A 26,145-nucleotide genomic window follows, 5' to 3' on the forward strand; every position below is an offset into this window, starting at 1 on the left:
TTGTGTTTGATTAAGGTGTTAAAATACATGCCAGGATTGTGGGGATAACATGCTCTGATGAGTAGTAGTTGTCCGTTCCCATCTAAACACTATTTATCATTTCTTGATATGCTCAGGATGTCATCTTAATGGAGAAATGGGCATTCCATTGTATTTGGTGCTAGATAGGAACTTCCAAAATGGCAACGGCTGTTTCACTGACGTATCGAGTCACGCGGCAGCCAATTGCACTGCAATCTGAGACAGTGGGAGTGGTAACAGCAGGGAATGGACGTCCGCATCCCGGCAGTGACGTCAGACGCTGCTGAGATGGAGGGAGCATATAAGTACCCTCAGGCTGGCGGTCTGTTTGCTAGGGCCGCTCGCCCTGGTGGAAACCTGGACAAATAAGATGTGAGATCTGGACAGGTAATCTATTCAACCCTCCTCTTATTGGCTGCAAGTGGAGACTTACCCATATATATATTATTGATATGATAGCAGGTGAGGATACAATTTAGTTATATTCCAATATATTTTGGTATCTGTTTCACATAGGGGTTGGCTTTAACCTGAAAGCATTGCAGACACTTTGGGCCTGTTTTGCCTATTTGAATGATACAAGTTATTACAAACACGGATTGACAATTCTCTTTCCCTCTGGTTTTGAGGACTATTCTTATTGAGGTAAGAGGGCTATGCAAAGTGCTTAAGTGGACTGATGTTGTGCATTCTTGTTGGGTTGGCTATATTCCCATGGTGATTGTTGGCATGTATATTTTTATACAGGCTACCTCCTCTAAGGAAAATTACTGTCTTTAAAATTCTGAAGTACAAAAAAGTAAAAAGTTGATTATAGGATTAGATTGAATCTTACCACTGGGATCATATCCCCTTGGATATGGTGGGTAAGTGGTTATAACTTCAAAAGAGGATTTGGGAACTTTAGAATTTAATATATACCTAAGTAAATTCAGTCATATTTAACTCCTAACTAGGATTTATCTCACATCTTTGCAGCTTCCACTAGAGGGGATACTACCTCTATGGCACACTGATACTCTGTGGATCTATTCACTTATGATTTTACCATCAAATTTTTGAAACCTTGCAGAACCATTCATTAGATGTCTTGTAGATATAAGAATGTTATAAGTGTCTGTACTATTTTGTAATTTATGTATAACTGTGTCTCATATGGATCTTTGAGGACCATTAGGATGCATATTAATATAATAAACTGACAATGTCTCTTATTTAACCTTAGTGTTATCATGTACAAGGCTCTAGAAGTCTCCTGAGGAAGCCACAGTTATGGTGAAACATGTTGAGCGGAAACCTCTGCACAAAGGCCATATGAATCTGTCATGTTGGTTTTTTTTTAGGTTTTTTAACTTTGGATATTTGAAATAAAAAGCTGTTTTTAGCGGCAATGTCTAATTTTTGTTGATGAGCACCTTAAAAATCCGGTTATCCATTCGCCTAAAAAAAGTTCATAAAAGTGCATTTAGGAAAAACCTCTTATCACTAGCAAAATTATTCTATTCTCTCTCTCTCTCTCTCTCTATATATATATATGTATATATATATATATATATATATATATATATATATATTTTATACTGTATGTGTATTTTACACTAGCAATGGAGAGAGCCATTCAGATTTCATTAATGAGATAATTATAGGTTTCATATTCAAGCCGTCTATTTGAAACAAATTAATTCTGGCATCTGCAAGCAGTTTCAGGGGTTTGTTAAATGAGCTAAGATAGAGCTATTTTGCTTTGCAGCAAAATTACCAGATTTTCATTGATGAGACCATGATGAAAAAGGGAGAAGGTGTGCCATCATGACTGGTCTTTATTACACCTCCTTTTTGCTTTTAAAGCCTGTATGTACCATTTTTACAGAAACAAAATTTACATATAAAACTCCAGTAGGTAAGTGAAAGATTAAAAAAGTCAGGAACAGGAAATTAGCATATACTAAAGAAAATGGATGCTAAAAATTGTGCTGTGCATTTTGGAACTATAATGATCTCTTTTATTTTATTGTTTAGTTTTATGGATAGTGAATATTGACTTACATTATTTTGATAGTGACAAAAAGGCAAACCAAGAAATGACAGCGATTTTAGGTCCTACGTCTCTCAACAGGTGATATATGTTTAATAACATATAAAGATGACTGCAGCAAGACAATATAGGAATTTCTGGAAAAGCAAAGTGTTCGCCCACTGGAAACCCATCTCATTTCAATTGCCCTTGTTATGGAAGAAACTTGGATATGCAGAACTAGTGGATTGGTAACTATGGTGGGTTTCAGATTGGATATTTGCTGTTAAGAAATACATGATTTGGCAGTCATTGAGTTGAGTTAATAACCAATACAGACTGTTAACCTAGCAAAGTTAGTAAATTAAACAAAGCTGTCTTTAAATCAATAAACCATTCTTCTATTAAAAAATCTTGTTTCTAATTTAACTGGCATGTGGTTAGCTATATGGGCCTAGTGCACACGGGAATAAAAAACAGCGTCCAGCATATTTTTTGTGTCTTTAAACTCAGTTTAATGTTTGTCTATGCTGCTATGCACATTAAAGATCCGTATTTTCAAGAGCAGCCTTTAGAGTTCGTACTCTCATGCTTCTATACACCTGTAAACACGCAACATTAGAGGCATTTTTTTCTGCCAACCTCTGGCAGCATATTTGGAGCATAAATGCATGCATCTGTGTGCATTAGGCCTTACAGTTAGGGTGAACCTAGATCTGCCCTTTAGTTAAAGTGGAGTTCCACCAAAAAGTGGAACTTCCGCTTTAAGGACCCCTGACCACCTGACATGACACATTTGGCATGTAATTTATTTATTTTTTTTTGGGGGGGGGGGGGGCAGGGCAGGTACCTAGATTTGACAGGTACCAGGTCCCACTTCGGCTTGGGGCGTCAAGGCGGAAGTTCTCCTCTCTCCCTTCCCCCCCTGCAATTTTTGCACCCAGCTGTGAAGCCGCAAGCTGTCACAGCCGGGTGCCCACACTAGTGATGCCGGCCCCGCCGAGAGGAGACGGAGAGGATCGAGGCTTTGGGCGGCCGCATCGCTGGATTGTGGAACAGATGCGTGAGTGTTTATTAAAAGTCAGCAGCTATACTTTTTGTAGCTGTATACACAGAAATGGCTGGAACTCCGCTTTAATCAACCATAACATCAGAATTATTCCTCTTGATCAACCCCTGTCTCATATCTGTGAGTTTCTTTGGAGGCACTGTTCTAATCAACTTTACTTGTCAGCTTTATTTCAAGTAAACATGACTTTTGTTCTTATTGCATTTTGCTAATCACACTTGAAAAAATGACATACTATTAAGAAAGGATTGAGTAAGCTGCAAAATAAGTAAAACATAGAAAGAAAAATTATTATGGGATGGAATTATTATTATTCCATTGTATAACCCACCCTTTTTAGCACCTTGGGGTGACTGGGTAATAGAAGGTGAATAGCTACAGTACCAGTAACATCTAATAACATCTTTATTTCAATCCCTTTCATGAAAAGGGGGAATTACAGTACTATACATGTAACAATTTGGACCTACATTCCACTGAGACCTTACCATTGTTGTCATCCATAGCATATGCATTTCATTATTTCCATTTACACCCATCATAGTACAGATCATAAACAATAAAAATAGTAACTTTTATTTATGGATGGGAATGTGTTAAAGTTAAAGGGGATCATTATTATCAGGCATACTAGACAAAAAGTATTGGATGTCATTTTAGGTATTGGCCCTTTTCAAATATTCAGCTCCTCTGTCTAATCAGCTCATACTATGGATGTGGCTTTGTTATTGTTTAATTGTAACAGCATAGAAAGTGGGGTCATTGCTAACTCATTCAGTTGCTGAAGAATTGAAGAGGCTTGACTAGACTCTAGAGTAGTATTTCCACTGGGACACACGTCCAATGAGAATAGTGGCAGATCTTTTGATAATGGACATCCTTATTAAGCTTTCTGGATGGCTGATGACGAGCACTTAATGGCAGAAATGAAATTAGGTCCCAGGTGGCGGATCACTGTTTTACAGTTGGCTTGTTAAGGGGCTCTTTTTTTCTCCAGTTTAATGTTAGCACTGCTGTTTGCTAATGTCTTATAGTCTAATAAGTGTTCTGGTATTATCTCAGATTTAATGCTTTATGTCAGACATGGGGAACCAAGAAACATTGCGGTGAATAGAAAATGTGACAATTATTAGTCTTTTTGGTGACTAGTAATGCATTTTTGGGTATTACATTGCTGTGCAAGAATACTTAGAATATATTATTTTTATTTACATATTTTAACTGTGTTACACATGTTATAATAGAAAAATATTGGAAATGTAAACTATATTTTATTGTAAAGCAGATAGTAGCCTATAGGATCCTATAAGCAATATATAATTATTTTTTAATATGATAATAATTATATTCACCGTTCCCTTTAGCTAGATTTTATACTGAAAATATGTATGTACAAACCATTCAGGCATCTTACCAGTTCTGGTATGTATAGTATGTACTGTACACATCTCTCCTGATCGAAGAAATACTGATTTATTACAGGCTTGCTTATTACTTGCCACTTATGCTCTACCTACTGTATGTTTTAAGAGACAAGGGGTTTAATTTGGTAAAGGAAATAGCAGATGTTCAAATAGCAAAGTCAACATTCTGTTTGCAAAGTGAGTGTTCACAGAGCTTATTAAATAAGCTAAAGTGGGGTTCATGTGGGATTGGAAAAAAAAAAATACTACCGCAAATCCTATATATATATATATATATATATATATATATATATATATATATATATATATATATATATACAGTGGGTACGGAAAGTATTCAGACCCCCTTAAATTTTTCACTCTTTGTTATATTGCAGCCATTTGCTAAAATCATTTAAGTTCATTCTTCTTCCTCATGAATGTACACATAGCACCCCATACTGACAGAAAAACACAGAATTGTTGACATTGTTGCAGATTTATTAAAAAAGAAAAACTGAAATATCACATGGTCCTAAGTATTCAGACCCTTTGCTCAGTATTTAGTAGAAGCCCCCTTTTGATCTAATACAGCCAGGAGTCTTTTTGGGAAAGATGCAACAAGTCTTTCACACCTGGATTTGGGGATCCTCTGCCATTCCTCCTTGCAGATCCTCTCCAGTTCTGTCAGGTTGGATGGTAAACGTTGGTGGACAGCCATTTTTAGGTCTCTCCAGAGATGCTCAATTGGGTTTAAGTCAGGGCTCTGGCTGGGCCATTCAAGAACAGTCACGGAGTTGTTGTGAAGCCACTCCTTCGTTATTTTAGCTGTGTGCTTAGGGTCATTGTCTTGTTGGAAGTTAAACCTTCGGCCCAGTCTGAGGTCCAGAGCACTCTGGAGAAGGTTTTTGTCCAGGATATCCCTGTACTTGGCCGCATTCATCTTTCCCTCGATTGCAACCAGTCGTCCTGTCCCTGCAGCTGAAAAACACCCCCACAGCATGATGCTGCCACCACCATGCTTCACTGTTGGGACTGTATTGGACAGGTGATGAGCAGTGCCTGGTTTTCTCCACACATACCGCTTAGAATTAAGGCCAAAAAGTTCTATTTTTGTCTCATCAGACCAGAGAATCTTATTTCTCACCATCTTGGAGTCCTTCAGGTGTTTTTTAGCAAACTCCATGCGGGCTTTCATGTGTCTTACACTGAGGAGAGGCTTCCGTCGGGCCACTCTGCCATAAAGTCCCGACTGGTGGAGGGCTGCAGTGATGGTTGACTTTCTACAACTTTCTCCCATCTCCTGACTGCATCTCTGGAGCTCAGCCACAGTAATCTTTGGGTTCTTCTTTACCTCTCTCACCAAGGCTTTTCTCCCCCGATAGCTCAGTTTGGCCGGACGGCCAGCTCTAGGAAGGGTTCTGGTCGTCCCAAACGTCTTCCATTTGAGGATTATGGAGGCCACTGTGCTCTTAGGAACCTTAAGTGCAGCAGAAATCTTTTTGTAACCTTGGCCAGGTCTGTGCCTTGCCACAATTCTGTCTCTGAGCTCTTCAGGCAGTTCCTTTGACCTCATGATTCTGCCATTCATTTGCTCTGACATGCATTGTGATCTGGAAGGTCTTATATAGACAGGTGTGTGGCTTTCCTAATCAAGTCCAATCAGTATAATCAAACACAGCTGGACTCAAATGAAGGTGTAGAACCATCTCAAGGATGATCAGAAGAAATGGAAAGCACCTGAGTTAAATATATGAGTGTCACAGCAAAGGGTCTGAATACTTAGGACCATGTGATATTTCAGTTTTTCTTTTTTAATAAATCTGCAACAATGTCAACAATTCTGTGTTTTTCTGTCAGTATGGGGTGCTATGTGTACATTCATGAGGAAGAAGAATGAACTTAAATGATTTTAGCAAATGGCTGCAATATAACAAAGAGTGAAAAATGTAAGGGGGTCTGAATACTTTCCGTACCCACTGTATATATATATATATATATATATATATATAAATTATATATATATATAGGAAATAAAAAAAGTACTATATATATATATATATATATATATATATATATATATATAGTACTTTTTTAATTTCTGTCACAAATAATTGGATATTCAAAGTGAACACAGGTTTACCTTATTTACTATTATTCACTTTGTAGCTGAACTGCCTCTTCTGGCTCAATAAATCATCTCCAATGGCTGAAAATGATAAAGCATGTGGTTGATTTAAAATAAAAAAGAAGCAAAAGTTTCACTTTGTGACTTAAAGTGATAGTAAAGTCTTGTTTTTTCCTATAAAATAATAAACATGTTATACTTATACCTCCTCTGTACAGTGGGTTTGCACAGGGCAGCCTCCTCTTCTTGGGTCCCTCTTCTGTGCTCCTGGCCCCTCCCTCCTGTTCAGTGCCCCCACGGCAAGCTGTTTGCTATGGGGGCACCCAAGCCAAGTCACAGCTCCCTGTGTCCATTCAGACACGGAGTCTGGCCCAGGCCCCGCCACCTCTCTCTCCTGATTAGTTAGCCGACTCTGACAGCAGCGGCAGCCAATGGGGTCTTAGCCAGTCGGCAGGGAGAATCTCGGATGGCTGAGACACTTGTGGACATTGCTGGATAGAGAGGGGGCTCAGGTTAAGTGTTAGGGGGGCTGAGGAGGGCTGCTGCACACAGAAGGCTTTTTATCTTAATGAATAGAATGCATTAGGATAAAAAAACTTCTCACTTTACAACTCCTTTAAGCTGTGTTTATATCAATCATCCAGGCACATGTAAGGAAGAATCTTGTTAAAGCAGGATGAGATGTGAGGGTAACAGTTTCCACCAGTACAGAAAGTCACAGGCAGTGATAGTAATAATTTGATAGTGGTTTTCATTTTTCTCTATTTTTTTAAAACAAAAAAGTGTACTTTGCTTAATTGTGTGCCCTAAATAGAGAAACCTCCCCAATGTTATAAAAGAGTATTAAAACCAGACAGGGGTTTTCAATGCCTTTACCACTTCTTCCAAAAGAGAATTATTTTTCTTGAGATAGATTTGACATATTCCAGCTAATATTAGGCATTCAAAATGAACATGGCTTTGCTTTACTTAGCATCTCCTTTGTTAAATGATCATTGATCTTGCTAGGTGGAGGCATTTTGGATTCCCTGAGGGAGGGGAGTTATGGCACAAGGGATCAGCACTTCTTCAACAGGTGTCTCTGGCTCCCGTAAGATACTTCGGATAGCTGTAATCCCAGAGAGACATTCACGGTGTATGTGCTCATTTTCCATCTCTCGGCTGGAGTAAGTGTGTCTGGGTGCTTTGCATTCTTTTCTTTTTCTTCCCCCTTGTGGGATCTGGCAATAACAGGATTCCCTGATGAAGCTACAAGCGAAACGCGTAGCGATCCTGTGACCCTTTGAGATACCCGTGAGACTTGACAATATTTTCTTAAAATTATAGCAAGATTTGCATATACATTTGGAAGGGTATCTTTTCTCTGGTCTCTGCTTGTTCTCCTTAAAGTGCTTTAAATGGACACAGCAACAGTTCAACAACCTCCCCAAAAGAACACAGCATTTAGTGATTTTATTGAAGGGTAGCTGGCTCAATTCACATTTTTCTCATAATATCTTTTGCTTATGTACCAATCAAATAAAATATTTTTTTCTAAACATCTGTCACTGCCTTTCTAATGAGAAAATATTTCTCAGAGTTTGATGTAATCAGATGAATGCCCAATTCCAGCCAAAGGGTATGATTTTGTTTTCAGTGATACAAGGTTAGGGCCTATGCTAGGTTTTTATTGGAGTCTTTGTCTCTGTCAGGGAGATCCCCCCTCACTTTCTGCAAGGACAGGAATTTATTGGAAATTTCTGTAACTGGGACCCAATTGGAACAAAAACACATTTTAGGTAGCCTTTCTTCCCTGGTGACATATACAGCATCTCAATTTTTTTGGACATGCGTCATAGAGACAGGAGCTATGACAAACTCTCCTGAAAGGGGTACATGCCAGAGGCAAAAACCTATTAACAATTTTAACACTTTGCCACTCTGTCTAAAACAATGAAGTGGCTAACGTTGGGCTTTAAGCGCCACAGTTAAATAGGAAATCTCAAATAAATGTTTTTAGCTGTGTATATATTTTTTTTTTAGATTTCTTATATGCAATAATCTAACATCTAGATATAAAAAGATTGAATATCCAAATGCATATTAAGCTTATTTTTTCAGGGTGCAGTGGAAAAATTGTTCCTTTTCAGTGGATTAACACAATGCCTCAGAGTTCCATTTAGACAATAAAGCAGAACTTTGCTTTCTTTTTATTAAATCCTCCCCTCTCTGTTTGCACTACACATCCAACCCACACTCCACCACTATTCTCTTTGCTGATCTCTGCCCACTTCCTGGTTAGGTTCATTCAACACCATTTGGTGAACCCAGTCATACCACACCCACAAGGGGTTGCATCAGTATGCCAGGCTGAGTTCACAGTACTACAGCAATTAATAGGGCTCTCATATCACTACGTGAGTGACCTTCATTGATGTGGTAAGTACCACCTACCAGTGCTAGCAGACCATAAAAGTATGAGCCCATGATGTCACAGTACCAAGAAGAAGACTATAATTAGGGTATGCATGAAAAATAACAAATATAGCTGCAGAAGAGGGTTTATGGATGGGAGTAGAAGAACTAGGGTGCTGGAGATCTGCATTAAAATGGAACAAAAACCACCAATTTAACCATTTCCTAAAACAACTGCATTCAAGGCATGCCTCTGGTGTCAACACTAAACCAAACTTTTAAGCCCTGAAATGGCTAGTATCATAGCTGATGACATGTGCAACTGCAAATCTAAATAGAGGCTAAGAAGTCACCCTCCTTGGCTGTTAAGGATTAAAGTGGTTGTAACCTTCAGACATGATATCTGAACAAAGCCCATTCTTCTATACTGTGTATTTGCCAAAGCTCTGAGTGTGTTTTCTAACTGCTGCTTTATTCTGTTATCTTGCATGAGTCACTTCGGACAGCCAGGGCCAGATATACATATCGGGAGCCTATAGGCAGAGAATTCTAAAGCACCCCCCATCCCCCTAAAAAAAAAAAAAAAAAAAAAACACGCTCTACAGTAAGCATAAATTTCCTTCTGAAATAAATATTCTCCCCAAACAAAAATGCAAAATTTCCCCATTCTTACAGTCTAAATCCTCCTCCCAGCACATATATTTGTCCCCAAATCCCACCTTCAAGCTCAATCCCCCCCCCCATTTTCCCACAAATCCCTCCTCCTAGCACGCATCCACCTTCCTTCCAAGCATGAATTCTCCCCCTAAATACCCCCCATCTTAAATTCTCCCCCCAAATCCCCACTCCTAACGTAAATACTCCCTCATATCCACACTCCTAGTGTAAGTTCTCCCCCTAAACCCCCTCTCCTAGTACAAATCCCCCACCCAATCCCCCTTCCAGCACAAATTCTTCCCCCCAAATGTACCACCTAGTACAAATCTTCCCCGCTCCTAGCACAAATCCCTCTAAATCCATCCTCTTCGCACAACCCTTTTCGAAAATTACCCTTCCCAGCACAAATCCCTGCCCCCTCCCAAATTCTCCCCTCCTAGCACAAATTTTCCCCAATTCTGCCCGTTAACACATACTTTTCCCCTCCATTCCTCCTTCTAGCACAAATCCCCACCCCCCCCCAATTACCCTTCTTTTCCCAGCACAAACAGCCCCCCTCCAATCTTACAGGAGTAGTGAGGAGGTGTGGGCTCTCTGTGCACCCCCAGGCCGCCCCCCCCATGAAACTTGTACCCACACTTGCTGCAAGTCTGGACAAAAGTGTCAGCGAGGAGAGAGCTGGGATAACAGTGCTCCTCCATACAGCAGCTCTTAGACTGGATGGTACATGGCTTGATTAGTTGTCCCCTACCTCCTCCAAGGACTGCTCATCTCTTAGAAAGATGGGTAGGGTGCGGGTAATCAAGTGTATGATCTAAGAGGATCATGTGTAACCTGCTTTATATGAAAGAGCGCTCCACCGACAGGAGCAGGGAGATCACAGAAAGTCCACACCTCCTAGCTCTCTTCTTGCTCACAATTCTCCAGTCCGGACTTGCAGTGGGCATGGATACAATGTTCATGGGGGGGTCGACCTAGGGGGGGTACAACTGAAATGTAGGGGGGGCGTAGCCCACCCCAGCACCCCCCTAAATTCGGCAATGGGTACACAGATGGGCATCCCTCTAGGAAGGGTGTCTGTAGGCACATGCCTACCGTGCCTAATAGGAAATCTGGCCCTGCTGACAGCTTTTACTTAATCCAGCACACAGCCTGTGATTGACAGCCACAGCTGTGCTTATTCTCTGTGCACTGTGTGAAGAGGGAGGTGTGTCCCTTCCCTCTAAATCCAGATGATGTTACCAATAGAGAAAGGAGAAAAAAACTGGACTTTTAAGGTGCAAGAAACCTCTCAGGAAGGAACAATCCGCATTAAAGTAAGGTTAAAAACATTTAATTTATTATCATCACCATATTAAAGTTTTCCACATAAAAGCATTGCTCATGAATAAATAAATGCCCACATGAAGGTGATAGTCATGTGAAAGAACATCTAGTATATAGCTCGGGGCTTTGGGTATATGCAAGGTGTTTCTTTCACATGACTTTGAAAAATAATATAGGTGGCTACCAGTATATAACTATAGATCAACTCTGAGGTGATATGGTCACAAAACTGTTAAACAATCAGATGGGAGTGATGTGGTGTGATACAAAATCGGAAGAAGAACAGAGAACCCAGGGCCAGCAGGGAGGGGGAAAAAGGATATCAAGGAGTACATGATAGCAGGCTCATATACCAATGTGCTTACCACTATATTGTTCCTCTGTACACATACAGGTATAAAGAACTCCCCAGGGCTCTTTTCTAACACAGTGGTGGGCATGCTTCTCCTCACAGAAAAGTTTCATCTTTTCTTCTTTCTCTATTGGTATATGCGCTTGATATTGGGATGTAATGCTAAGTACACTTACCTCCATAATTCAGTTACAATATGGACAAGCATGCCTCTGTGTAAGGAAAACAAGGGTAAACTGTGTTTGGGAACACTACGGGTAAATTTGTTCTCTGCTCTTTTGGCAGGCAGAAAAACTCATAAAAGCTCATAGTGGGAAATGTTCACTCTTGAAATTGGATCAAGTGAATTGGTTATAGTGTAGATTTGAAGAAGGTTTTCTCCTTTCCATATTTGGCAGTCATTTGCCATGGCCACAGGAAAACGGAGGTCGAGGGAGGTTAAACCTTACCTAACCGCAGCAGCTCCTAAACTCTGCTAAAGGCCTATGTGTACATAGACAGATAGGCTTTTTTGGAGTTGAGTTTAGGAGTTTTGACAAAAAAATGTCAAAAGTTTCTAAATTCAAGTTTAGGAGCTGCTAGTGTATATGAAGCCTAAGTCAACCAATACGAAGCTAGGCACACTGCAGAAGCCCTGGCTCTGATCTCATCTTGGATCAAATTAGATGAGAAAATCCAACCTGGCCAGTAGATTTTCCCTTGTGATACATCAGCCAGGATTGTTTGCTGAAAGCTGTCACAGACACGCCTGAATAATCATGATGATGATCACCTAATAAATACCTTTAGAATGGAGAATTTAGATGAGCAGTAATTGCCTGTTGTGCTTTGGATAGTCAAACAAAGTTTTTCCAAAAGTGAAAGTACAGGAGATAACAAATACAACTGACTGAGGCTTAGTGTAACTCCTTTCTCCAAAGTTCCCTCAGTGGATATGATATTTAAAAAAAGAGTACACGCGGAACTCTATGTAACATTAACCACTTGCCGACTGCGCACAGTATATTTACTGCGGCAGTCAGCCCCTCACAGGCAGGGTGATGTAGGTCTACGTCACTAGCCTGTGAGGCTCTGGGGAGCAAGCGCGCGCCACCGGATGCGCGCTCCCGCGCGGTCACGGACCCCCCCGCGCATGTGACCGGAGGACCCGATGTCCGCCGGTCACTCGGCGATCGTCGGGGGAGAGGGAGAAAGTCAGGCGGCTAGTGTAAACAAGCCGCATGTCATTCTCCCCTGTGTAGAAACAATGATCATACGGTTCTACTATGTAGGACCGTTGATCATTGTTCCTATACCTCAAGCCACAGCCAATCACAGTTAGAATCACGCCCCTAGGGACACACACAGCCCCTCCCTCTCAAATAAAGTTAACCCCTTCACTGCCAGTGTAATTTTACAGCAACAGTGCATATTTATAGCACTGATTACTGTAGAAATGTCACTGGTACCCCCAAAAGTGTCAAAAATGTCAGTCAAGGGTCCGATCTGTCCGCCGTAATGTCGCAGTACCACAAAAAAAATCGCAGATCGCCGCCATTACGCGTTAAAAAAAAAACAACAAAAATGACAAAAATCTTTCCCTTTGTTAGTAAACGCGATAACTTTTGCGCAAACCAATCAAAATATGCTTTTTGCGATTTTTTTTACCAAACATATGTAGCATAAAACAAATTGTCCGAAAATGTTAAAACATTTTTACTTTTTTTTTTTGGGGAATTTCATATAAAAAAATGTGAAAAATATTGTTATTTTTGCAAAATTGACGCTCTTTTTTTGTTTATAGCGCATGATCAAAAAATCGCACAGGTGATCAAATACCACCAAAAGAAAGCTCTGTTTGTGGGGAAAAAAGGACATCAAATTTGTTTAGGTACAGCGTCGCACGACCGCGCAATTGTCCATTAAAGTCACGCAGTGCCGAATCGCAAAATACCCCCTGGTCAGGAAGGGGGTAAAATCTTCCGGGGCTTAAGTGGTTAAAGCATACTGCACTTGACAACAATCTCAGAACTAGTGCCAAGACACATCCAAATCCACCAAAGGCACAAAACTCAAAATATTATGGAGTGACTAACTGACCAAACTCCACTAGCATTTAACCAAACCTCATCTACTTTTGGTGAAATGAAACCTTTCCTCTTCTTTTGGGCATGGATATTTGTGATGATTGTTGGCATGAGCTGTCTGCTAGCATTAGTACATAGGTAATAGAAAACCACATACCTCCTGCTATTATTTTACAGTATGTATGGCAAAGTTGAACTGCTTATAACTATCCCAACAAAAATATATTACAGCTAATGGACATGCAGTATATGCAATGTATTCTTCAGTTATCAATCACTTCACACCATATAGCTCTACATTAGTAAGGCATAGCATTTTCATATTCTGGATTACAGAACACTTAATTTGCTTTTGCTTTGGTTAGAGCAGGTTTAAAATAGTTCTACATGCTCAAAGATTAACATTGAAATACAAATTCATCCCTTTCTCCTTTATGTAGTGTGAAGTCTGATGGCTAAATTAGTGTCTAATACACTTGTAATATTTATAGTGCCAACACTTAGTTAAGCAACCTTTATGTAAGATTTATGTTGATTTTTTCATTTCTCATTTAATGGCGAATTATAAGGACCATGTTTCATAAAGATAATTCTCCATTTAAATTCATCAGCCCATTAAATATTAAAATTATGTTTCTTATGCAGTCTAGAACAAATTTGTCCAGCTTCAGCGATTATTTGCACTCATAAAAATTAGGCCTGATTAATAAAATTTAAATGCTTGATTAAGTTGACATTTTCATGTTTCACTTCTGATTTATGAAAATTATTCAGTGCATGAAGCTCCACATTAGAGTTGCTGCACAGTGGTTCCGTCTCTTTCTTTTCTGCAAATAGAGAGATACCTCTATATAGTCTACAGAGTAATCTGGTTGCCAGATAACATTAGGTTCACTCAACAAAATGCTGGGGCTTGTCACAAACATTGCCAGTAATTTAGGCATTCTAATAGAAGGCAACACAAATGTTTATCAGGTTATGACCCAGAATGACAGCTGTAAGGCATGGCTAAGGAAAGAAAATGTTAATAAAAATGATATTACAAAATCCATAACTAGCCCCTAACCATGACTTATCTCAGTGGAATGAGGCGGCTGGCTTCACTGAACTATGGAGGTGGAAACATCCCATGGACAGATGTTACTCGTATCTGTCCCTGGTGTTTAACTCTTCATCCAGAATAGAGTTGGCCTTTGCCAATGAGGCTCTTCTAACTTTGGTGCAGGGTGTTACTTACCTTCCTGGGGGCATATCAGACCACACCCCACTTCAGATTACCTTGCAGATTCAGGGTCATAGGTCCAAGAGGTCCTGGAGACTGTCCCCTGGGTGGGTAGGGAGCTTACGGTGGAGGAAATATTTAAACCAAATATAAATTTGTTTTGACAGATTAATGAGGGGTCAGTCACGGGACAGATTGGATGGGACATGTTCAAGGCTACTTCCAGAGGGATATACAAATCAGCTAGTAAGGCAGCAAGGGAGGAACATAAACACAAGTTGGTAACCCTGCAGGACATGTAACAAGAATTTGCAATGGCACATGCTAATACCCCTTCTCCTGATACTCTGACAGATTTGCAAGGTGCTCAGAGAGCTTTACATCTCCACTATCAAGGCATAACACACTGCTTCTTGCAACGGGGTGCAGAACAGATTTTTGAACAGGGGGACAAAAATGGGAAGCTGCTAGCACTATTTCCGACCCAGGATAAATCCCAGACAGTAATCCTGTGCATTTCCTTACAATCTGGATCATTACTTACAGATAGAAATTATATTTTACAAACATTTGTCTCCTTTTACAGGGACCTCTACTCACCTATACCCCATTATGATGTAGAGGACCTGTTAGCTGTCCTCAATCCCCTGAGCCTGCTTGTTATACCTGAAGAGATTAAAGAGATTTTAGAGGCCCCATTTAAGGAGGAAGAGGTAACTTGTGCAATAGGATCCTTTCCTAATGGGAAGGCGCCGGGTCCGGATGGACCACCTATAGAGTTGTATAAACACTATGCGGAAATTCTCTCTCCAAGAATACTTAAATTATATACGGAATGCTTTGAGGCTGCTTTCCTCCCTTCCTCCTTCTATGAGGCACACAAAGTGTTGCTAGCTAAACCAGATAAAGATCCCACTAAATGTTCTTCATATAGGCCTATCTCCTTGCTTAACCTAGATTTCAAAATTCTCACTAAACTGTTAACTAACAGACTCATGTCAGTCCTTGAGCATTTAATTTCTCCTGATCAGACAGGCTTTATGCTGAAAAAAAAGCCACGAATATCAACCTTTGCAGGGTATTTACGCATATGCAACTAGGGCTGGATGTATCCAGCAGAGGGGTTCTTGCTTTTTTAGATCTAGAAAAAGCCTTTGATTCGATAGATTGGCAATATATGTCCACGGTATTGGAGGAATATGGTTTGGTCCCAAGTTCAGGCAGCGGATAAATATTATATACCACAATCCAACTGCAGCCATTAAACTTAATGGTCTGACCTCAGAATTTTTTACGGTGAGACAGGGTACCAGACAAGGGTGTCCGATGTCTCCTGGGCTATTTTCCTTGCTAATTTAGCCTCTGGCTGTCGCACTAAGGGCCTCACCTGGGGTATGCAATATTCAGGTTGGAAGCCTAACAGAAAAGGTGGCATTATATGCAGACGATATGGTGCTATGTTTGAGTGATTCTGATACTTCTCTGACAGCGGCATTGTCCATCTTGAATTCCTTTGTTGGCTTCTCACTGTTAAAAGTGAATTAGAGCAAATCTCAAATTCTCCCTTTAAGAATACCCACTCCGCCCATCAGGGTTGCGGCTAACTGCCCCTTACAGAAGGTAGACAGAGTTAAATACCTAGGCATTCATATTTCTTATTCAGTCTCAGACTTCATTGCCCTAAATGTTACCCTTTTATTACAGGCATTGAAATATAGACTGCAGGCTTGGCTAAACTTACCCTTGAAACTCATTGGGCAAGTCAACCTACTAAAAATGAAGTTCCTGCCAATATTCCTATATGTATTCCGTAATTCACCGGTGTGGATTCCGAAATATATATTCCAAAACATTGACAGTTTAATCTCTGCTTTCTTATGGAATGGACGAAATCCTAGGGTCAAATTGCAGGTACTCCAGCAACCGTGGAAATGAGAGGGAACCAGCGGTACCGAAATTCCTTCACTACTATCTGGCGGGACAGCTATTGTTTGCTTATAGGTGGTTGACCCTCCCAGAGGACGAGGGGGTTGCTCTGGAGACTGCGATAGTAGGCTCCTACGAAGACCTGTCTCATCTCCTGCTCAAAGGTATTAAATCCCCTTACCCTATCACTACCTCTATGAGAGTAACAATTACAGTTTGGGTGGTAGCTGGCAGGACATAATCTGGAAGCACCCAGGTAATATCATCTCACTCCCCATTGTGGAAAAATCCTCAGTTTCCTTACTTCTTTAAATTCCCAGACCCCATTGTCTGGACCAAATATGGTATTATGAGAGTAGTGGATATAGTCAGAGATGACTGGGACGATGTATGTGGTATAAATTTCTCTCTGCATTCAGGCATGGAAGGCGCTTGTAAATAAAGCACTCCCCTTTTATAAAGCCACTTATGGCAGCAGGGGAATACCAAATAAATTCAAGAAGGTGTGGGGTGGTTGGACAAAGAGTACCTCTACAGTGTCTGATTAAACTGGGTGTACCTAAAAGGCCCTTGATATCCTTCATGTAGTAGATTATTTTAGCTGGTCATGATATGTCTGGGGTTGTGTCCAGGATATATACATTGAAATAGTGCTGTACACATAAACGAATACCAGCCTAATTCAGACTCTTTGAAATGATGACTTGTTGGAAGAACACTGGTGCTGGGAGTCAGAACTGCGGAATTCTCTTATGTTACTTTGGAATAAAAGATTACAGGAGATGGACCCAGCTAAGTCTTCAGGCAAGTGCATGTAGGATGGGCAAAAAGGAAAACTGTACTTTTTCTATAAGTACAGCGATCCTTTAATCACCTTTTGGTCTTGTTATGAATGTTTGTTTGTACTCTCCGGCATTGAGAGTAAGAGACAGCAAAGAGGAATACCCTGGGGGTGGCCCTGGATGTCGGTATAGAGCCAGGTGGAGCTGTGAAGGCTGGTTACCACCTTTGAGGGAAATTAATCTCGGTGAGTGAGGCAACAGGAGGAAACACCTGGGCACTGTGCGTGTTTCTGTAATACTCTTCCAGGCTGCAACATCACCAGTCCCTGCCTTCAGAGGAGGATTTACAGCACTGACATATGAAGAATGGAGCAGTGAAATAAAGGATGGACTATTTACATTATTTCTTATGAAAAGATATGTGATGATAGCACTGGCAACTGTATTGGTCACCTTATGTTATATGAGCACTATTGATACTTTAAAAGGCACGATTGATTCCACTATGTGTCTGTATTTATAATAACATTGATTATTTTCACTGGGCACTTGCTTAGAAAAATGTATTTATTTATTTATTGTTGGTTTTTAGTAATATTTTTTTTTTTCACTGGGCACTTGCTTGTTTTGCACAATTTTCACTCTATATATAGTATTTTTTTTGGTATCTGCACATTTATATGTTCATCTAATCAGATCTTGACATAGGTTCATCTAATCAATCTTAATGTATGATTCAGTGTAACACTCTGAGGTAATATAAAGCTGTACCAACACCCACTCTTATTTCTTTACATTCACAAGTCCTACCCAATGATTTCTAATGAGTACCGTTCATATATGTGCGACTTCAAAGTAGTCCCTGTACTACTTTGGTCCGGCTTTGATGCGACTTGAGGTCCACAGACCTCAAGATTACACAGGCATTGCTTTAAGTTGCGTCAAAGTTGCATGTGAAAGTCGCGTGAAAGGGGCCTAAAACAGGAAGTGAGGGTAACTCTCTATAATTAAGCCCCCGAGATTAGTAAAAACCCAAAAGGAGCTCCAATCCTTCCCTTCTCTATGCATAACTATAACAATACAACCACATACTTTGTACAGTGAACATTATACTACACAATTTTCCACTCAAAAAAACGAAATTAAAGGATAAGTTCACCTTTTTCGGGGAGAGTTTCACTTTTCATAATAAATAGAAGTGTTTTCCAATGCCATTGTGGCCCAGCCCTCCCAATGTGCTTTTCTCTCCCTTGGCTTATCTACAGGAGGTGTAAAATCATTTCTGTTTATTTAAATTTTTTAAATGATTTCCAGATTCCATTCCTTCCTGTAGATCATCTCTCAGCATTTACTTCCTGTAGGCCATCTCCCAGAAGCCTTCACTTCCTTGTTGCATCACAGAAGAGGGTGTGATAGGACGTGTTCACCACTCTGGACCACACCTCCCTCATTACAATACTACCTTCCACCCACTTCCTATACAATCTGATTGTACAATCGTCTTTAGACTTCCAATCAGCTATGTAGTACAAGGGCCTGTCTGATCTGATACAAATTAAAGGGATTGTTAAGGTGTATCCCCCTATTCCTTTAAATATAAAGGAAATTGTACAGAGATAGTACAATCAGATTGCATAGCGTATGGCCATCTTTATACAAGTACATGGGAAGGAGTGGATGGAGACCTCGTTCACATCTCCATATGCGTTTGTTTTGGGTGTTTTGGAGCGTTTTCACTTGTCACACATAGGGAAGCCCATTCACTGGTGCTGCCCTTGAATGGGCTGTCCTACACGCAATAATCTCCCAGAGAAGTGTAAGAACATTTTTTGGAGCGGAGCATAGTGCATTTTGGTGTGTTTGAGGACCCTTAAACATGTAATGGCAACATAAGCACAACGCACATTTGCAGCTACTCTGAAATGCATGGCAAAGTGTACATTTTCTGTGCCATTTGCCATTTGTTCAGAAGCACACAGATGTGAATGAAGCCTCACTGTTCTTGTGTAAACCCACCAATTTCACTTTCAGGCCCCATTCTCACCTAATGTAGTGGGAGCAAAAGTTTTTTAGCCTGTTTTTCTAGTGACACACATAGGGCAGCCCATTGATTTCAATAGGCTGCACTACACGTGGCAAAGTAGCTCATTGGACATTTTGCCGTGATGCGAGTTGCACTTTTTTACTGCACATTTTTCTGCGTTGGTCATCTGCTTTTTTATGTGGCAAAATGTGTGTTTGCTTCTATGTTTGGTCTGCTGTTAACAATTAATAATAATGAAAGCGCAACTAGGTAATTTTAGGTGTATAAATGTGGCCATACACTATACAATTAGACTGAACAATCTCTGTAAAATCTCCTTTAGATTTACCTAACTATATAATAGGAGGACACACCATCTATCCAATGAGGCAGACCCTTTCACTACATGAGGGGTGTCCCATGGGCTGCATGTGGCCCCAGGCAGTTTAGCATGCATTAAAATGGTTGTGAATAATAATAAAGTGAATCAGTGCATAGTATAATCAATAAATACCAAATTCATAAACAATAAAGTGCATACATGAATAAAGTGCAATCATAAAATGTCCATTGTGCAAATAATGCAAATGGTGCAAAAATTATTGAATAGAAATGAAGTCCAAAGTAAATGGTTCCCTTGACTGGAACTAAAGTGCTGGAAAGGTGCTCAAAGTATTCCACATAGGTGCCAAAGTGCTCTCAAGGAAGAAACCCCTATGGGGATGCACTCACCAGACCTGGGATAAAACAAGCCTTAAACTGTGACAATATTCCCTGGATGGATGGATCCAGCACAGCCTCCAAGTACCTCTGTTTCAGCTCCTCTCCGCTATCTCCTCAATCATGTATTAAAAGAAGGGGAAGGAGCCAAACATAGTGAAGCCCGTAGGTGTTTTATTCAATAAAATATAGTAAAACTACTCACAAAAGTACAGTGGTATTCAGCATGTTTAACGCGTTGACGCACTTCCGGGCAGAGGAACATCACAACAACGTCACTTCCTGAAACCCCCGTGGAACGCACGCCGGCAGCGTATGCGGAAGTGGAATGATTCGTTGTGATACCGCTATTTCTCAAATGCTGAATACCACTGTACTTTTGTGAGTAGTTTTTCTATATTTTATTGAATAAAACACCTACGGGCTTCACTATGTTTGGCTCCTTCCCCTTCTTTTAATACATGATTGAGGAGATAGCGGAGAGGAGCTGAAACAGGTACTTGGAGGCTGTGCTGGATCCATCCATCCAGGGAATATTGTCACAGTTTAAGGCTTGTTTTTATCCCAGGTCTGATGAGTGTATCCCCATAGGGGTTTCTTCCTTGAGAGCACTTTGGCAACTATGTGGAATACTTTGAGCACCTTTCCAGCACTTTAGTTCCAGTCAAGGGAACCATTTACTTTGGACTTCACTTCTATTCAATAATTTTTGCACCATTTGCATTATTTGCACAATGGACATTTTATGATTGCACTTTATTCATGTATGCACTTTATTGTTTATGAATTTTGTATTTATTGATTATACTATGCACCGATTCAATTTATTATTATTCACAACCATTTTAATGCCTGCTAGCGCTGCTTTTAGATTGATTTTTAGTGATTCTTGGTTTTTACCTAAGTGAGTAGCAACTTCAGGAGATATTTATTAATTTATTTTATGTTCACTTAGCGCAGGTTTTAACACTTTTGGTTTTACAAGTTTAGCATGCAGCCCTAGTCCATCTGAAGGGACGCTGGGCAAGCACGGCAAATGCACACATGGAGAGAGGCCTGGGAAGCTATGAAAACATAGTTGATGGGTGAAGGGTGTGTGCTAATGAGGTCAGCTGGTAAACTCCTTCCTGTGTCTTACTGGTTTCTCTGTCCCAAATCTATACAAGGGAATCTCTAAAGCTTTATAAGAAATACAGCAAGGACTATGCAAGGGCTAAGGTAAGGCCTTGTTCTCAAAATCAAAGAAAGCTTTTATTTTTCTGCAACTGACGTACATTATTGGCATTATGGTACATAGGTGTGCTGGATTTTAGAAAAAAGGTGAACTTAGCCTTTAAACTTTATGGAATTAGCTGCATTTTTAAACCTGGATACAAACAATATAGTTTGATGGTAGGCGATTTACAAACAAGCATGATTCCATTACAGATGCTAAGAATGGCCAGGGAGTGTACACTGCACCACAAATATGCTGCAGATAATGTAGACTAGAAAAGATTGCTGGTAGATAGGGTGCAGAGTTTTTAAGAAGATATGCAAAACATTTTTACTCAAACTTCTCCATTAAAAAGGATACATACTACTTAACAAAATCAACCTCTTACAATTGTTTTTCCCTAAAATTACTTTATATAAATGAAAGGATAGAGCAATTTAAACTTTTATCACATCTTCAGTTGTAGTGGTTTGTAAGTAATTACTAAGCTGGCAAAGAAATTAATTTTGAAGTCTGGGCTCTGTATGGATATGAGAAATGGGCACAATCTCTTTACCATATCATTATACATAGCACACCTGGAGTCTCTGCTCTGCTATTACACATACCCATAGCAGAAAAGGGCTCTAGCATAGACTGGTATGAGTTAAAGGCCAGTTACTACAACATTCAGCCATATGTTCACATCTAATAAAATCTCTTACATTCTGCAATCAGACCATAGCAAAGACTATCTGTGACTCTTATCCGTTTTATGCCTGTGGCAAGCAAACTGAGCAGCCAGCAAAGATATTAAGATGTCTCTATTTTTGGCACTGTACAATGCTCCTCTGCTGTATCATGATGCGGCTGAAAATAATTAAAATATGTGCCTAGACCGAGGATTGACTTAAATTGTGTGCAAGCCTGTCTGTGCACTGAATTAAACATTTATGTGTGTAATATTAACATTGCTTCATTAAAATGATATGTTCATTTTATTCAATATTATATTCATATAGAAGAGTATTTTTTATAACAGTTTTAACAAATTCACAGCATTTCTTTCAGACTGCAGTTATTTAGATTTCTACATGTTTGAGTATCAATTTTTTTTTTTTTTTTTTGCATTTATTTAGTATATTTTCTTATTTAACTAAAGGTAATACCCCATGGAAAATCATAATTAATTTGCTGCCCAGAAGATCTAAAATACTGTATAGTACATGAACATAATATATTAAACATCTGTTTGGTAATTCTGTGATTAGCCCAGTAAACACATCAATTTTGTCAGTTTAATCTACAGCTGTTTAAGTGGTTATCAGCTCAACATTTTCTAATTCAGGTTTACAAACTTTTATTAACGAATAAGTGCATTTTTAAAACACTTTAGCTTCTTAAATATATCTAGGGAAATTGGGTAAATTTGCAGATTAAACTTTCTATCTTTTCATTTTGTCCTACCGCCCCATGAGAGCTTTACTAGGATCCATGTTGGTTCTCCCAATTGATATTTAATGGATTATGGTTAATAAAGGTATTTGCACTTTTTTTTAACCACTTGTAGTTTTATCAAAGAAACATTCCTTGGCATCCCTCTATATGAGGCACCCAGCTATCAAACAACATCGGAACTAGAATGTGGTTTTCTTTCTTTCTCCTCACGATTTCCTCCTATTTAACTGATTTACTACCAGTCAATGCTTTTTTGAGGAAGGTTAATCTTTGCTTACCCCTACCCCATGCACCTTGTCAGGCTACCAAATATTAGTTGCTGTAAAAATAAAGGTAAACATAGTTGCAGTAGTGGGTGAAGAGAGGTTCAAAGAGAAATCACTAGTTCTCCTGTAGCTCAGCTATCAAAAAACAAAAAAACCTGTAAAGCTCAACTCCATATTGGGCAGCCCAACTGCCCTCCATGTTTCCACCCATAATAAAGAATATATATATATATATATATATATATATATATATATATATATATATATATATATATATACATACAACCAAGGTCAGTGTGGCAATGCACTCCTAATGCTCTGGGCTCACAAGACTTGGTTTAATAACGCTGGGCATCATTCAGCACATTAAAGGACGGGCAACACTGTACAGAGTGTAGAGTTAGAGGGGGCAGCACTTGGAAGATGCAAAAGCTGGGTTTATATTCTGACAAGGCTGGACAAATGTTAGTTATTTACTTAAGAGTTAGGATTTAAAAGAGAAGTTCTGGATTCATTAAAAAAAAAAAAATTATATACTCATGTAGGTGGATGTAGCATTGAATTGATGGTGCATCTGTCCCCCCCGGGATATAAGACAGAGAACTGAGCAATCAAACACCACTAATCACCCAGCTCTGGGTCTTTAGGCTGCAGAGAGATGGTGACTGTCAGTCACCGGCTCTCTGGTCTGCCCCCCAGCACTCACTGGAGTATGGTTGGTGGAGGGGGCAGGAGCACCTGGCTCAGGTTCTCAGTGACTCGCATAAAGGCCAAGCCAGCTGCTGGTCTAGGCATCTCAGTGACTCCAGGCCATATGGCTGAAATCGGGTCACAGGAGTGCAGAACTAACTGCACTCCTATGATCCAAAGGAGAAGTACAGCCAAAAAAGCTTTGGCTATACTTCTCCTTTAAATCTGCTTGCAGTCTGATAGAATATACAGATTATTTGTGGTTCTGCCAGTAAATGTGTAAAGTCCTGCCTCGATCAAACCCTAAACATATTGCTGTAGAGAGCCTGTGTAAAAGGGTAGCACCATGTATTGGTGCCTAGAGCAGCATAAACTCTCAATATTGTTTCCAAAATAAATAAATTAAGACAATGTCCCTGGCATACCTTACTTTTACTGCACTTTTGATTTTGACCTCAGGAAGGTGGTAATTATCTCTTTTGGCGTCAAACCTCAAATTATTTATTATTTTTTTTACCACCATCATCCTAAACAAAGTTTGATTGTGTTTTGCTATCTGTTGAATTTTTAGGTATATAAATTATATTGGCTAGGCTCATAGATGTGTAAATTTATCCACAAATGCAATAAAATGCATTGCTTATAGCAGATATCAAATGTTTATAAATTTCTATTTGCAATGTGGTAGATCTTTCAATAAGTAGTGAGTAGTTATTTTAAAATTAACATACATTGCAACACACATACTGCATTTTCCTTAGGATCATCTTCTGAGGGTGGAGCAATACATCTGGTGATAAGCACTCACCATATCCTGGGTCTTGTTATCTTTCCCCGATACTATTAGGAAATAGTTCCAAGCTAGTAATAGCAAGAGTGCCAATGGAATCATGTATATCTCAAAATTCCAGACCACAATGAGAAAGATCTGTGGATATAAAAGTACATAAAATCATATTTTACCATTATAGATAGATTAGTTAGGACATGTATAATAAAAATAAACACAGTAAATAAAAAGTGTTCTAAACCTGGAGAAAAATACATGTTCTAATTGTTGTGAAATTCCAGAATACAGAAACAAATGTGTGTATGTTTATTTAAATGTGTTTATTTAACATATAGTATGTATAGTTGTGCTATTAATTATTAAAACTGCAGTTAGAGTAATGTGAAAATAGCACCATTCACTCAGCAGAGTTGGGATTGCTGTGGTGTAGAAAAATGCTGCTTGCAGCCCTTTTGATACACATTAACCACAAAGAAAATGTTATAAACTTAAGCCAGGTGCACACGGGCCAGATGTCGGAAGACAACGGCTGGATAACAAAAAAAACCTGACATTCGCCCTCTGTGTATGCAGGTCTGTCCGACAGAAGCCAGACTCCCGATCCAGATCAGCGCTTTCAGCCAATGGCAGAGAGTGCTGATCAGAGATGATCTGGTGTCCCCCTGTCAGAACATAACAGCTCAGCGGGGGAGATTACGGAACTAACCTCACATGGTTAGTACAGCGGCTCTGACTGGTGCTGTCAGTTTGTATTTGTTCAACCCCACGAAAAAAACGAATAGTGTATACCAGGCCTTAAAGCTGTCAGTCTGCATTTGTTTTCACAAAATAAATATGAGAACAGTTATAAGTGTGTCTGTGTGAACAAGCATACAATCATATCTCTACATATGATCAACATCTGGAGGAGCTTACATGGTTTGGCTACTGTAATAAGCATACCACCACATATATAAAAAAATAAAGAAAAGAAAATCTATTTTAGATAACAATAACTCAGGTGTTAGTTATCAGAAAGTATAGTCTAAATATTATTTTAAATATTATTGTGTGTTAACTTGTGCATTGATCAGTAATTACATTATGACCACTGACAGGTAAAGTGAAAAACATTGATTATCTAGATCAGGGATTCCCAAACTACGGCCCTGCAGTTGTTCCAGAACTACACATCCCATGAGGCATTGTAAAGCTCTGACATTCACATACATGACTAGGCATGATGGGAATTGTAGTTCCTGAACAACTGGAGGGCCATAGTTTGGGAATCCCTGTTCTAGATACAGTCACATCTGAAAGTGAGTGGGATATATTAGGCAGCATGTTTTTACCTTGAAGTTGTGTTTAAAGCAGATAAAATGGGCAAGCGTAAGGATGTGAGTGACTTCCCAGTCTGCAGTGGTCAGGACCTACCAAAAGTGGTCCAAGGAAGGGAAATCAGGGAATCATTGACAGGGTCATGGGCAGCCAAGACTTATCGAGGCACGTTGGGAGTGAAGGTTGGCCAGTTGTGGTGTGTGCCAAATGGAAGAGCTACTGTAGCTCAACTTGTTGAAAAAGCTAATGCTGGTTCTGACAGAAAGGTGCATCACATTTTGATGTAGCTGCAGACCAGCCAGGGTGCATAAGCTGACCTTTGTTCA

The 26,145-nt window shown here is 39.6% G+C and overlaps 1 protein-coding gene across 6 annotated transcripts in view; it reads right to left on the minus strand.

Moving 5' to 3' along the window:
- Nucleotides 1-26,145, minus strand: part of MCTP1 (multiple C2 and transmembrane domain containing 1) — a 1,122,980-nt gene that overhangs the window by 142,293 nt on the left and 954,542 nt on the right. For all 6 annotated transcript variants that reach the window (XM_082247658.1, XM_082247657.1, XM_082247659.1 and 3 more), the window contains one exon: nt 24,521-24,640. In XM_082247658.1, the coding sequence (XP_082103784.1) occupies nt 24,521-24,640 (120 nt within the window). The remainder of the gene's footprint in view (nt 1-24,520; nt 24,641-26,145) is intronic.

Source organism: Pelophylax lessonae (assembly GCF_965119305.1).
Source record: "Pelophylax lessonae genome assembly, chromosome: 1".
NCBI lineage: Eukaryota > Metazoa > Chordata > Amphibia > Anura > Ranidae > Pelophylax > Pelophylax lessonae.